This window comes from Amblyomma americanum, chromosome 7, assembly GCF_052857255.1.
Source record: "Amblyomma americanum isolate KBUSLIRL-KWMA chromosome 7, ASM5285725v1, whole genome shotgun sequence".
Taxonomy (NCBI): domain Eukaryota; kingdom Metazoa; phylum Arthropoda; class Arachnida; order Ixodida; family Ixodidae; genus Amblyomma; species Amblyomma americanum.
In genome coordinates, this window is record NC_135503.1 from 55,245,167 (window position 1) to 55,260,721 (window position 15,555).

General features: G+C 47.5%; 1 protein-coding gene across 4 annotated transcripts in view; it reads left to right on the forward strand.

Moving 5' to 3' along the window:
* The window catches only part of LOC144099147 (ubiquitin carboxyl-terminal hydrolase 15-like), a 46,379-nt gene that overhangs the window by 12,241 nt on the left and 18,583 nt on the right, over positions 1 to 15,555 (forward strand). For all 4 annotated transcript variants that reach the window (XM_077632254.1, XM_077632255.1, XM_077632256.1 and 1 more), the window contains 6 exons: positions 806 to 1,030; positions 1,447 to 1,530; positions 2,350 to 2,441; positions 10,951 to 11,022; positions 11,334 to 11,462; positions 14,389 to 14,459. In XM_077632254.1, coding sequence (XP_077488380.1) covers positions 806 to 1,030; positions 1,447 to 1,530; positions 2,350 to 2,441; positions 10,951 to 11,022; positions 11,334 to 11,462; positions 14,389 to 14,459 — 673 coding nt within the window. The remainder of the gene's footprint in view (positions 1 to 805; positions 1,031 to 1,446; positions 1,531 to 2,349; positions 2,442 to 10,950; positions 11,023 to 11,333; positions 11,463 to 14,388; positions 14,460 to 15,555) is intronic.

Here is a 15,555-nt window from a genome sequence, read left to right on the forward strand (position 1 = left end):
TACACAAGCAGTGCCTTGCAGATGGCCCAGGCCACATACTCTTCACTTTGTTGGTGTCTAGGTTGCATACTTCTGCACAGCTGTCTTGCTGTATTTCGCAGTCATCTTGTCCCATTTGTCTCTTTATTGTTTGGGTGACGGGACTTGCAGCTTCAAGGGAGAATTCTTTCCTAACAGATATATGGCATGCAGGCTTAGTTTTGTGGAACTGGGACGTTTCTGGCGCACCAAAATAAAATAATAAAACAGCTCTCAGCCAAGCATGCATCTGTCATGGTTAAAATCATCTCGCTTGTGTTGTGACCCATGTGACTTTTTGGGGTTAATATTGCAATTGCTTTTGCAGCTTCAGCCGGTGGGGTCCTGTGTCAAGATATGGGCCCTACTTTACACTTTCCTCTGCCAGCCAAATTGTCGGGAGAAAATAGAAAGGCAGTGCTAATGGAGTTTCACAGTTCTGCAAGTGGAACTACCTCTGACAGCAGCAGCTACGTTTTGAACATAACTTATGCATTTGCCTTTTTTTGTGTGTGTGAAACTCCATCTGTTGCTGCCACTGATAACTGGCTGTTTTCAACTGTCATGAGAGTTGTGACAGTTCCTTGTCTGCTGCTGCTATACTTCATAGTAGGAAGGAGAGAGAGCTGTCATGAACTTCGAGGACATCATAGCTTGTGCAGGCAGTGCCTACATGGGCCTACTGTGCTATGGCTTTACCAATGGGAAGAGAGTGCTTGGGCCGATTTTGGAGGCTACGTGGCTGGTTCGAAGGTATTTTTGGCTCCGCTGGCCATTGGTCGTGCAGGAGGTGGCCCAGAAGGCATGGGAGAACTACCAGAAGCGTAACAACTCCATAATCGTGGACATCTTTCACGGGCTGCTCAAGTCTACGCTGGTGTGTCCAGACTGCCACAAGCTGTCCGTGACCTTTGACCCTTTCTGCTACCTCTCCCTGCCCCTGCCCATCAAGAAGGAGAAGCCCCTTGAGCTGGTCCTGGTGCGAGCAGACCCGCTTGAGAAGCCTATCAAGGTATGTACTGCCCTCTCCTTTCGCTGGCTGTGTTGCTGCCTTCTGTAGCCAAGTGCAAACACAACACTGCTCCATACAGCATCTCCGTTGCCTCAAGGCATGATGTATTCCAGTCAGCGAATTTTACACTTCAGTCAACTCTGATTGCTGACAGGAAGTGAAGTGTTGGATGAGACTAGAAAGTTTGTGCATATAAGGGGGCTGCAGGTAGCAAAAGACCATGAATTGGAGATATATGGGAGAGGCCTTTGTTCTGCACTGGGCTTTGTATATGCCTTTACTGGTGCTTGAGAGCTTCTGCTGAGAACTATGGGTGTGTAGACCATTCTGAATGCCTTTTGCTTAAGGATTTGAGCTTTTTTTTTGTGTGTGGTGGGCACTCATTGTTTCTGGCATGCCCTTTGTTCTGTTCACAGCTGAAGGTGACGGTAAGCAAGATGAGCTCCATCCAGGACGTGTGCAACTCCATATCTCGGTTGATGGACATCCCAACCGACAGGGTCAGTGACAGTGGATTCCACTCATTCAGTGCACTGCAGACGTGGGGCAATAATTCGTGAAGTGTAAATGCCTAATTGGTGCAGGTGAAAGCAGGCAATTGGGTAAATTTAGTGAGGAGAGAAGGTGTGTGAGATTGTGTACACAGTTGCCGAACTTGTGGACAGGGAGCGTGAGCTTGCATCTGCATTAGGCTTTGTAGAGTGCCGAGGGACTGCTGTCTTTCTGGCAACCAGACAGCACTAACAAGTGACTAAACAAACTGGTATTTGATTTGCAACTGAGGAACTTTACATTCGCACACCTCTATCAAAAGCTGGTTGCTTGTGGTTGCTTCAACCATCACTGAATGATATAAACTGGTTACACCACTGCTGTGACTTGCTAGTGTGAGAACTTGCTTAAAACGCCCTTTGCTTACCCCATGGGAGCTCCATCTTTTCGCTCCTGTGATGTTCAAGGAGGGCACATTGAACCATTCAGGCCAGCCTCATCCCAAGGCACTGCAAATACTGCCCAAGCAGTGCCTTGCAGATGGCCAAGGCCACATGCATTGCCCATATTGCCTACATGTTGGGTGAGATGGGCTCAGACTCTCAGACTTGAGACCGACCCGAACCAGGGTTAGAAAATCAATGCTCTCTCTCTCTCTCTCATGTTAGTGTGTGTGTGAATGTGCACGCGCAAGATTTCATACTTGTGTACAGCTTTCTAGCCGTATTTCTCGTTTCACAAGCCACGCCCGTTGGTGCCTAGCCCTAGCCTCTCCTTCTGATGGGGGCTTGGCAAGTGTGGTGAATGCTTTCTCATGTCCTTTTCAGCTCCTGGTCACAGAAGTTCACAACCACCGGTTTCTTCGGGTGCTCACCTCCGCTGACCAGGTGGAGTCGCTTGACCGGAGTGACATCTTTGTGTGAGTGACGTGGCCTCTCCTCTTCTTTCTGGACACTTGCTTGAATACAGGAGTTGCTACGCTGCTGTCATACCACATCGCGACCTTGATCATCTGCCACACAGTTAGGACGGGGAGTGGGTGCTCTTGAAAATGTGCCATGTGTGGCCTCTTGACAGCAGGCAAAGACTTCTGCCTAGGCCTCATCTGTTAGATACAAAGCGTAAGGACAGATTTGTCAGAGTGGACACAGAACTTGTTAATACAACAACTGCCTCAGGCTAGATTGGGTTCCTTGGAGTTTTTTTTTTTTTTTTGGTTCTTCAAGCAGTTACCATAACAACCCGCGTATAATACGAACCCAAATATAATACGAGGTGAAATTTTAGAGACGCGAAATGGGGAAAAAAAAAAGATTTACTGCTTATATTAGGAGAAGACATTTATTGAAGTCAGGCCCTGCACTTCAATCACTTTCATCTTCAGCAGCGCTTTCTTCGGACATTTCTTTGTCCGCCAAATCATTTCAGAGGTACTCATCTTCTGTGCCATCGAGGGCATTTGGTATGCCGCACTTCTTAAAAGGACGGCGCACAAGGTCCTCTGGAATGGTCGCCTACACGTCCACAATCCATTTGCACAGCGTGGCTGGCGATGCCCGCTTCAGCCGCCCGGTTAGCGTCACTGCAGGCTCACCTGAGCGCATCCTCTCTGCGTTGCACCGCTTGACTGCTTCCTTGAAGGGTTTGTTAACACAAACATCAAGAGGCTGCAGTTGTGAGGTCATCCCACCCGGGATCACTAAGAGTTCACTGCCGCAGTCGCATAGCAGCCTCTTCACAGAGTCAGCCATATGGCATCGAAACGCATCCAGCGCGAGGATGGACGGGAAAGACAACCTGGCTGCCTACACCACACGGACTTTACCCAGTCGAGGACAAGACCCTCGTTCATCCAGTCTTTCTCATGGCCAATGTGCCACTCTTCGGGCTGTGAAAGTTTCATTGCATCCCGCTGCACGTAAAAAGGGCTTCCTTCTGTTGTCGCCATCCGCGAATGCTTCCCTCAGTTACACCAAACTGCCTCCTGGCCGCACTGTTGCTGATGTTCTCAGAAGCTAAAATTGCCTTTCACTTGAAAACGGCCGAGTACTGTTTTCGTGGCCCTGACATCTTGCTCCTTCACTACGAAAAAATGAAGGACGTGCGCTTGGAAGCGTGGTTTACGTTCGCTGTCAAGGTGCACTCCCAACGACTTATCAACAAAGAAATGACACCATGGCGGTCATGGCCACTGTGGGATTGTGGCGCTAGGGTAATGAAGCCAAGCCGTAGCCAGCATAACAACACGCGGCAATACCAAAACCAAAACTTCGAGCACAACTTTGAAAATTTTTGTTCGGATCCGCAAATAATACGAGTCGTAAATTTAGGACGCTAATAATAGGAAAAAACCTCATATTATATTTAGGGTAAATAAATGCATGCCACAATCTTGAGTTTTCCTTTTTGCTGCTTTATTTATTTATTAATGGTACTGTGATTGCTTACAGCCGGCTGTTTCACTGTACAGCCAGTCGTTTATTGAATTTAAGCACTTTTCGAGTGACTCCTTTATGAACATATGCTCCTTTTTGCATACATGTTAGGCTAAGAGAGGTGTAATCCGACACGCTACATTCCTCGGCACCTTTTGAAAGCCATTGGCCCAAGACCTACATTATGGTGTCGTTAAGTTGTAGTTTATTTTAAGGGATTTGAAATGCCAAGTTTTAAAGGTGCAAAAAGTTGGCCGAGGGCTTCCTTTATGTGTACAAGGAAATGTTCACATACAATGTACACATACATGAAAGGCAAGGAGTGCAGAAAACATACCGTATTTACTCGCGTATAACCCGTCCCTGCATATAACCCGCACCCCTAACTTTGAACCCCATGAAATAAAAAAAAATATCCTCGCGTATAACCCGCACACTTACCTGAAAAAATGAGGACTAGGAAGTTACAACTGAGCAAACAGTCACCATTTTAGTTTTCAAAACAAATATATTTGAAAACGACTGCCGCAACGTTGTCAGTGCTGTCGTTCAATTGTCAATCGTCGCCACTCTCACTGCTGCCGTCCGAGGCTTCATCGCCGCTCTCAAAGACGTAATCGTCTTCGGAACCATCTGGGCTGTTGCTTATGGCACACTTCTTGAAACTCTTGCGTACCATGTCGGCCGGGATCATCCCCCATGCATCTACGATCCACTGGCACAGCAGTGCAGTATGTGGCCTTCGCACGCGTCCCGTCGGCCATCCACTGGGCATATAGCCGCTTCACGTGAGTCTTGAAAGGCTTATTGATGCACACGTCGAGTGGTTGGAGCATGGAAGTCATGCCGCCAGGTATTACGACAAGGTCTGTGCCGTTGTCAGCGAGGCGAGCTCTCACCGCGTCGGTGCAGTGGCCTCGGAACGAATCCAGCACCAGCATCGAACGGCGTGCCAACAAGGCACCTGGTCTTTTTTCCCAGATTGCTTGAATCCAGTCAATGACGAGGTCACTGTTCATCCACGAGTTATCTTCCACTCGCACAACAATTCCTGGGGGAAGTGGTGTACTCGGTAGAGTCTTGCACTTGAATATTACATACGGGCGCAGTTTGGTGCCGTCGGCCAAAGCACACAACATCACTGTGCAGCGCAGCTTGGTGTTGCCGCCAGTCAGCACACTAACAGATTTTGCGCCCTTTTTTTCCAGGGTCGTGTCCATGGGCATCTCGAAATATACTGGCTTTTGGTCAGCATTTCCCAGCTGAGATAGCAAATAGTTGCGCTCTTTCCTCAGTCCGATGACGTAACGTTGAAAGTTGAGCAGCTTCTCCTCGTAAGCGTCGGGAAGCCGCTGGCACATGGTAGTCCGCCGCCGCATCGAAAATCCATGCCTGGCCATAAAGCGCTGCAGCCATCCGCAGCTCGCATGAAACTCGCGTGGAATATTCATTTCCCGGGCCAGCTTCAGGGCTTGCATCTGCGCCATCTCTGTAGACACAGCGTGGCCACGACTCCTCTGCTCCTCAATGAATTTGGCAAGCTGCGTCTCGAGGTGAGGGTACGCGCCAGTCTTCGGGCCGCGAAACGCTCGCCTGTCCTTGTTCGCAGCTTCGAGAGAGTCTTTTTTCTTCCGCCAGGCGCGCATGCAAGATTCGTCAACATCGTTCTTTCTCGCAGCAGCTCTGTTGCCGATTTGTTCAGCAGCGGCGACGATCCTGAGTTTCTCCTTCGCCGTGAATGATTGCCGCCGAGACACACTCATGATGTCTAAACAAGGCTGGCCAACTGTGCAAACTGGGCGTACAAGAAACGGCACCTTACTCAAGGCCCATCAACGTCTGAACAAAGCGTATGCAAAGCGTGCGAAAAGCGTGGCTGGCGTGGCGCTATAGACTAAACAGACTATGGATGCGGATCTGGCTATGACCTGTGTTCGCCTCTTGTTGGCTGGCTGGATGATAGTGGCTTAGCCCTTTGTAACGGGCGGTGGCTTGCGCCCCCTAGCCTAGGATCCCCCCCTTTTTCCCCCTTAATTTTGTTCGTATTGTGAACTGTAATTTGTCCCTCTTTTATAGACTCACTCGTCCCTAGCCCTTTTCCACCAGTCTTCCAGCCTACTCTTTGTCACCATTACCCTTCTCTCATCCACCCGTCCGTCCTCCCCTGCAAATCCCAGGGCACCCTCTATATCTATCGCCGCGTCTTCGGCAATGTCCGGGCGAAGTGTTCTGCACCGCAAAACGATGTGCTCCGTGGTCTCCGCTTCCACATGGTCTTCTTCCAGTCCATACTGGCCTTCGGTGGTCAAAAGGATGGTGCAATATTAATATGCACTGCAACACAGTGCAGGAATATTCGCTTATTACCCGCACCCCCACTTTTTAAACACATTTTTTCAATTTTTGGTGCGGGTTATATGCGAGTAAATACGGTACATGCTGTAGACTTGCAATAGTTCAAGCATAACATACTTTGCAGTAATTCAGCGCATACTTTCGGTTCATTCAAACAAATTTTAAAATTTTGGTTGGCCAAGTATATTTTCAGTGTGCATTGAGTTCAAACTTTTTGTCTCGCTCCAACATTCCCTGTGTGCGAAAGAGCAACAGCCGAGGTTGGATACTTCAGGTTTGCGGCACCACATGAGCTGAAAATTCAGCCTCGAAACTTGTTAGCTTGTACACGGTCAAAGTGGTTGGTGTGCCAACGTCTGATCGGCACTCCAAGTGATCACAGGCACCCCTGCCACCACGTACTTCAATTCTCTGAGCTTCGCTATACAAGCCAGCAGTGATAGCGGCTATTGGCCTTGCATCAGCGAGTCGAACCCAGCTGTGCGCCTTTCGGACCCTGATTGCTGAGGCACTAGTCTGGTTCTTTTTAGAAGGCATCTCACTGTTCAGGCGCAAATCACGTTTTTATCTGTGTGGTTCTTCCTATGAGCCGAAAATACGGCTCATCACGAGCTGCTTGTAATTTTTGTGGGGAAGCCATCCTTACATGGGCGCCACTGCTTGTGAGGAGGTTCCGCCACTGCCATGTCGCACCTGTGAAGGAGGCTGTGGAAGGCGTTAATATTTTGGGGTAGTGCTACTTTGATAGTCTCGACAGTTGGCATGCATTACAGCATGACGTAAATTGAGAACTATCGTTGCTGCGCAGTTTCTACTCAAAAGCAGATGACCATTGCCTATTTTTTTCATCATTTAAGGGGGGACATGGCTCTTAAAGCTATTTTTTTCTTAATTTTTTGACCAGACTCAATGAAATTTACTATTCTTATTCAGTTTGTTGCACTAACTTCAAATATCTAGTTTTCTTTTCAATGGGCCAATTAGTTACAAAGGTAATTGAGGTTACTGGTTCATAATTTGCAGAAACAATGAAAAAGTAACGCACTACAGAAATTGATATTAACGTATGGCTAGGTACTAGAAAGCGTAGGGAATACAGTGTTAGGAGTACTTCTTTGATGTAGCAAATATTAGCGATGCTGTAGCAATCCAAAGTTCACTGTTCCAAATGTGGGTACCCTGTTGTCTGACCTAGATCAGAACTGTTACATTTTAAAACCTAGATTCCAAAATCTGTTTCTAACATTGTGTGCTCTGCACTCTTAGCTACAGGCCACAACAAAAATTATGGTTCTACCTGCCTTGAAGGCAGAGATATCGCTTCTTTTTAGCAAGAAGTCAAAAATGGGTGTTTTGAGAAAACGAGAAAAACCCATTTTTAATCAAAAATGCTGAATAAATAGTGCCATATTTTGCATTCTATGTAACTAAAAGCCACCAGGTATATGTAGTCAGTCTGACTATGGCCACCCCAGTGGCGCTTTTTGAAAGCATGCTGCATGTCCAAAGTGGTCTTTGCAGATGCTTCTTTGCAGAAGCCACTGCTCGGTGGCGGTCTCTCTCCGCCATGCGCTTTGAGCTTGGTATTCCAAGGTTGAGGTGCAGCTCTTTCAGTATTGCTGCGGACATCCTCTCACAGCCAACACTGAATCTCATCAGAGCCTCAGCCACTGCAGCTTGTCTGGTGAACACTGAGGCATGCTGTTCCTTCGGAGCCAATGCCCATATTATGGAGTGAAAGGACTTACTGCTGTTCTGAGTACTGCACCTTTGGCACCGTTCAAGAAGCCTCTCATCAGAAAGGAGCTCATAAATAGGCAACAGGGCCTCACAGACATATGGAGGCAGATTGTAGCAGTGCTTAGGAGCCATCTCACCCTTAGCACTTGCTGCATTTTGGCAGCACCATGAGCTCGGTCCTGGTGGGCAATTGCTGTGGTCCGACACCAAGTCATTTGACGTTGTGTGATAAGTGGCCATCACTGCTTTCTTCATTCCCTGCACATCACCCTTGTGAGTCTTCATCTTCAGGGTCCAGCCACTGTACTTGTTAGCTTTGCCACTAGGTCAGTGGTCAGTTTGCCTTTACCACCAAGGCTCTTAAATAAGAATCCAAGTCCCTTATGTTTTGTGATGAGGTTTCGTAAGCTTGTGCCCATCCGTTTTTGTTCATGGTTGGTGCTGTCTTCTTTTTCCACCGAAATGTACCCATACACTCTGGCTTCCTGCAGTGCAAGGAAAGCACGGCTGTCACCATCTGAGAGTAGGGTGGTGTACCTTAGGTTACGTCGTTGCAGTGACCTCTGGAAAAGGATGAAGGTGGCTTCAACTTCCATTTCACCGGCCTTTTTAGTGCTGTTTTTTCTGGCAGGCGTGGCTCTCCTTCCAAGCCTTGTATGTCGGATCATCTTCCTTTGGTCGACGCTCGCAACCAGCGCAGCAGTTGCCGAGTGCAGCAAAATCGAGAACTAACCCCGTGAACAGCTCAATGACCGTGCTGACGCCAATGTGTGACGAGTGGCCGCGCGTCATCCGTGAACAGTCGTATGACAGTATTTCCGGGATTCCCAAGCTTCAAGTCGTCATAGAGTTCCCGAACCAATTGCGAACCAGAGTCGTCTGCTTTTCGGCAGCAAGAGCCGCCGCAACACCAACTTCGTCTTCACGTGCCTCTGCCATGTTTTGGTGTGAAGGCTGCGGCAGGAAATGTTCTTTGCGGCAAAAACGTCATTTAGCGCCATTTGCAGATTCCCGGTGGCTTGCATCACGTGCGCAGCAAGAATGTTCATGACGAACGGTTTGGCCTTTTGGTTGCCATTCACGCGGGGCGAGCTCCGTGCCGACACCACATCACCGCAGCACGTGCACCTGATAAAAATCCTTATGGCAAGGCTATATTCTCGTTCGCCTCTGCCTATAGTAACGCTGCCGCTGCACACTGCACTTCACGCACGACAACATCACGTTCACGGAGTCCACGTTTACGGCAACAAGGCCTGTCTCGATGTCGGCTGGCGCGGCCACATCGTTGTCAGCGCGAGTGGGAAAATCCAGCTGTTGCGTCATTGCCAGAGTTGAACAAGAACTTGAAGTTTTTCTTGAGTTTAAACCTCCCTCTGCACCGAATCCGCATGCTGCAACATTACAGTGTCATGCCAAACACTACCGCTGTCCGCAACACCTTGGCTTGTCGACGAGCTGTGTAGGCATACTTTAGCACTGTGGGCAGCTTCGGCATCGCTTGCCATTGGCAACGGACTGTTCTCGATGTCCTCGGAAGGGATGGCGCACTCCTAGAAGCTATAAACAGATCGCTTCTTTGTTTTGCCGAACTTATGCCTCGTGGCGAACTTCCCCATTGGATCGGACATCATTGCACACTTGTCACAAAGAACGAAGAGATGCTCCGTCGTGTCGCTTGCAGAGTGAAGCAGACGACTAGAGCCTCGCGCAGCCAATCACAGTGTGCTTTTTGGTCACATGCGCTAGCTCAACGAATAGGGCCTTGCGATGGGACTTTCCTTTGTGCGTGGATTTAGACATCACCAATGAACCGACGGAGGAATTTGTGGCAGGAAATTGAAGAACAAAAGCCACTCTTTCTAACGAGACCTAAGCGTGTGGAAGAAAAGCTACGCGCCGTGACAGAAAGCATTGTTTTTTCGTGGAATTGAGCTCACAGGGATGTTATAAATTGATCGTGCGGTGAAAATACTGAACCATGGGACTGGAAACCTGGTGAATTTAAGGAATATTAGCTGTAGATTTCGAAAATGTAATCTTCAAAAAAATCGATTTTTTTCGTCCCAAAAAGCCGTGTCCCCCCCTTAAATTTGCTGTGGTGTGAAAATGGTCGATGATTTGAACTTCGGATAATACGGCTGGTTCTTCCAGTCCCTTGAAATCCCAATTAATGTAGTTTTACCCTGTTGAGAAACCAGTGCACCATAGATATTTTTTTGCAACCATTTGGAGGTTGCTGGATGGGTAAGCATATCAGTGCCTTCCACCCATATTTTATGTTATGATTGTAGCAACATTTGCACAGAAAAAAAAAGACTACAAAGTACCACATTTAGCTTCAGATTGTGTTAAAGTGCACTTCTGATAATTCCAACAAAAATATCTAGTCACTGGAAGGTTGAGTTAGAGTCTACTTAAGTTTGATTTTAAACTATGCAGGACTGAGCATTGTGCCCACAAGCATGCCTTTCTCATCATATGCACCTGTGATCAGCGTGGTAGGCTGCTGACAGTGTTGTAGAACTCGTGCAGCACTTACAGAGGCACGTGTGGAAGAAAGGTGGTGTTGATATTTTCCCGGCTGTGAAATCTTGTGAAAATCCCCACCTGTGGAAATAAAACCCACTGCTGCGTAGCGTTCAACATTCTGGGGCATATTGGTGAATACTGCACGGATTTGTGGGGTTATTGACACTGTACATAGTTTCCAGAGTGAAAAAAAAAAAGACCCATGAATTTTTCAGCTGCTTTAAATTTGAATTCCATGTGTTGCATGCTCATACTCACTTGATGTCAATGGCTTGAGCACACGTGTCTTTGGCGCTGATTCTTTGAACAGCACTGTAGCGTCTTTTTCTCTTTCTTTCTCTTTTTCTGCCCACATTGTCATTTCAGGTACGAGCTGTCACACTCGTTGCACCCGGACAACTCCATGTTGGTCTTGCCTGTCTACATGCGGGAAAAGAGGTGGGTCATTTCTGCCTCCGCCTTTGTTGTAAAGGCCGAGCTGTACTATGGCAGCGAGAGACAATGCAGGATGTTGAGGACATTCTGCGCATGCAAAAAAATCGTCAGGGCCGATAGCGAGAGGCGCAAAGCGTTGTTTCAGAGAATCATTAAAGGACCCCAGGAGCAGTCAGAAGTAATCCAAACCCCTGTCTGTGGCTTGCATTGTAGCCCTACATGAAACCTGTTTGTGGGAAACGTCACCAGCCTTTTGAATCCTGTAGGTTGTGTCGACATTTGGCTGACCCATGCTGTGGCTGTTTCGCTTGCAGCTTACAGTCTGCAACCAACAGCAGGAGTGCGCCCAACTACCACCTGTTCAGCTACCCCTTCTTTGTGTCCGTGCCCACCAAGGACTGCACCTATGACATGCTCTACGAGCGAATCCTCAAGTGCCTCACGTGAGTGGCAGTGCCTCGCATACTTTGTATCACTGTCACAACACTTCCATGCTTCATGTGCGTCTGTTTCTGCGGGGCACAACATTATTTAACGCCAGTTGCGAAAGTATAAATAACATCGAGTACTAGCCTATCTGTGGTAAGGGCTTTACGGAACGCTGAAAGCAAATGCTCAGTCCAGCAGGATTTATTGTTTAGTGCCCCGAGATATCAGATATGTCATTTCTACCAAGGGCAGAGCTTGTAATGGAGTGCATGAGTGGCTGATCAAAGCGTATTGCCACATGACTTGTTTTGGCTGCTCTGTTGCAGCTGAGTCTGTATGTGCAAGGCTGCAGCATTGACAGGGCCCTCTAGCTTACCGCACAGAAGTGTCTGTCATCTCTTCTGTGCTATAAAATGAGGGCACATTGAATCCCACAGGCCGGCCCCATCCCAAGGCATTGTCCTTACTCCAGGGCTGCCTTGCAGAAGGCTTGCGCCACAGACAGCCGTTGCTGGCAGCTTGCTCCTGAAAGTGCTGGTGTCTCCCTGCATGTGTGCTATTTTGCTGACGTCATTTGTGGCCCATTCACTCATAATTTGCAACCACTTGCTTCGTGGAAAGATTAGGCACTGAGAATACTGTGAACCACACAGGGCATCCGTTTAGTCATAAATTGCAGAAGGTTTGCTTGGATATTCTGTACTGAAGTGAAATTGGGATGCTCATTACCGCACTGTGTTGATTAGGTGTATGTATGGTAGCCTGGCAGGTCCTTTGCTCTTTTCCGCATGCCCGAAACTAGGTGAGTTATGATGCGTTGCTGTTGGAAGGAGAAAGGAAATCCTGTTACTCTGGGTGCACTTGAGGGTGGACCAAGTTCTCAAACCCACATGCCCGAAACTACTAGGGGAGTTATGATGCATTGCTGTTGTAAGGAGAAAGGAAATCCTGTTACTCTGGGTGCACTTGAGGGTGGATTTGAGAACTTGGTCCACTTTAAGTGCCCATTTTCATTAGCTGGATTGTTGGGCCAGGGCTAGGCTACTTCGAGCTAATCCCATCTTGGGGCCTTCACTATACAGTTTGCTACTGGCACTAAGCACAATGGTTGCACTATATGCAAAAGACAGAGCAGCCAGTGCACATAATTTTGCCGACACAAATTAGTTGATGTGACTATTGAAGGCATATCTGCTTTGTGTCAGTAGAGGATGTATGCACACGATGAAGGCTTGCTAACATATGGAAAAGATATCAGAATTATCCGATCCTTTAGTTATTTAATGACCTAAAAGAAAGGCAAAAACTGTTTGCATCATAGCAAATTCATTTTGTGAAGAACTTGGCTATGGTCATCTGCTTTTGAGATGAAAACTGAAAACCAACAGCAGTTTTTCAGTGTTCCAATCAGATGCTTTACTGCGTGCATACTGGCCGAAGCATCAAAGCAGAACTGCTTCATCATGATAAGAGATTTTTTGGTTGCTTTCATAGTGTGACGCAGTAGTGTTAGAGGCTCTTAGGGGTGTTGTATATGAGAATGCTTCTTTGCATGATCAGTGAACAGTGTGTGACGAGTGTGCAGTTTGTCCACTGAAGAAAGGAGAAACAACATGGGTAGAAATGAAGGAAATGCACATTTGTGTGCACTTCCTAAAGAGGAGAAGAAAAGACCAGCTGTGTAGCTATCAGTGCCCACAACAGTGCTTGGCTGGCTGGCTGGCTTATTGATGTGTAGGTGATAAGCACCATTGCTGCAAGCTGGTGGTGAAGCTGAGTACAAAATTATATGGCTAGGCTATGTTTCGGCCTAGTTGCAGTGCCATTCCAGTCGTTGTTATGCCTATTGTAGTGTTCTCATATTGACATGTGCAGGCAGTATCACATCATACGTTTCTGGTTTGAGAAGGGATATTTGAACAACTTGCTATGCTTGTTATACCTTGTTTCCTTTTTGGAGCCCATCTGAATTAACTGCTGTGAGCGCATCCTTACCTGCATGTTGGCCTTAAGAGCCGTAAAAAAAGGCGGCATTGAAATTGCAGTTTAACCGCTGGCCAAGTGCGCCCCAACGGGCTAAAAGTTCAGTTGGTGCATGCGTGTGTGCTAGTTGGATAAAGCATCTAAACTGAAAGCAGACGCTCGGAAAACGTGACACAGGGGCAGCATTAAAAGTGAAACTACTGCACAAAGCCAGTAAACAACCGAAGACAGCGATTTGAGACTTTTGAATACCAGTCTAGGAAGGCGAAGGCAAGATAGCCGCTCGTCTTTAAGGTGGAGTGGATTCCAAGAGAAGGCAAGCGTAGCAGTGGGCAGCAGAGAGTTAGGTGGATGGATGAGATTAAAAAGTTTGCAGGCATACGGTGGGCGCAGCTGTCAAAGGACAGGATTAATTGGAGAGACATGGGAGAGGCCTTTGCCTTGCAGTGGGCGCACTGAGGCTGATGATGATAAGAAGGCACTCCTGGCCCCCCGAGTCACAGGGCATACATCGCCTGTGCAATTCAAGCTCCGCCTTCTACGCTGCTGATGCATGTAGGCAGCACACAGACTGCAGATGCACATGTGTAATGGTGTGTAATGGTAGCTTTGTCTCTACATCTTTACAACTTTGTAGAGGAACGAAGATGAGGATGCCAACCTAGGGTAATCAATTGCCATGAACGCTTCAGTCGCTCTCGTGCACAGCAAAGGTCTTGGCCATCAGCACATGACCGCGGTTGAGAGCTTATAGAAAGCGGCTTGATAGTCTGTCTTGAAGAAACAACCATAGCTCAGTGGTACTTTTAAAGAAATAAACCACTTTCGCCCGAGTCTGTTTTCTGACCTTAGTAGGGCAAGCCCACTTATTACGAGCTTCAGATACAGTGAACGCAATCTTCGTGACTGTCAGGTTTGTTACAAGTGGGCTCGACTGTTGTCTCTTGCTTGGTGCAGGAGGTATGTGACACCCCCCAAGCCTGGTGAGGAGTTGCGCGGCAGTGAAAGCATGGAGGAACAAAATGGAGGTGAGTTCCTGTGTGTACCATAGGCTTGATGGGGCTGCCCTGCAATGTGCTCATCATTGTTCAGCTTGATGGCACAGGGTGGGAACTGCACAGATTTTCTTCTGTGTGTGTGTGATGCAACTGATGGGCAGGTTAGAGAAGACTGGATGCTGTGCCACTTGATATTGTATGTGGAAAGTTATGACAGGGAGAAGAACAAAAATAAATTACGCATTTAGTGAGGTTAGATTTGCAATGTTTGCCAAAAGGTCACAAATTTGGCAAACATTGACTTCTAGGTTGTTTATGCCCGACTGAAAATTACAAGTTCTAATTATTTAAGATTAAAATGTTAGATATTGTAAGGTGAAGTCAGATTACTTCAATGATTATTATTCAATCTGAATTTTATTATTTGCATATACAGTCGATCCTGGAAATATTATCTTGATGGGAATTGCAAACAAGTTCATTCGGTATATAAAACTTTGCAGTAGATAAGCTTACGAAGCATGGGTGTAGCTCACCCACAGTACTGGCGTGCTCCCAGCGTGACATGCCAGCATACTGGAAGCGCACCACTAGGTCTAGCCTGCTTCGCATCGAAACTGTAGCATACTGTGCTTTGGAACAGGCCACAGCCTATCATAAGAGGTCTGATACTGTTGTCAGTACACTTTCAATGCAATAGTCCCTCATTGAAATTATGGTACATTTGGTGTCCACAGTGTCTTTGGTAGCGAAGTTGGCCAGGCATGAATCGTCACGAGCCTTCGGTCAGCTAGGTTGGCTTCAATGCATGGCTGTAGCGTTTAGTTGAAAATGTATACGCCAATCCAAAAGATACTCATAACCACACTCAACGTTCTCCTAGTCACGCAACGTTACAGTATTTTCGTGGGGCTAGCGCGCACTGCCAGTAGACCTAGCACTCAGCACTTATGGCTATTCTCTATTCTATGTATAAGAGAACGGCTTTGTTTCGGTACCAAGGAAGAATGGAGAGAAAAAAGCCATTCGTTTCACACCAGGCGGTGGCACCAGATAGCGCCATGTTCCCGTCAACTGCCAGCGCACCTTGCTCGCCGTGGCCAATCAGTGCGTTCCTAGTGGTGGG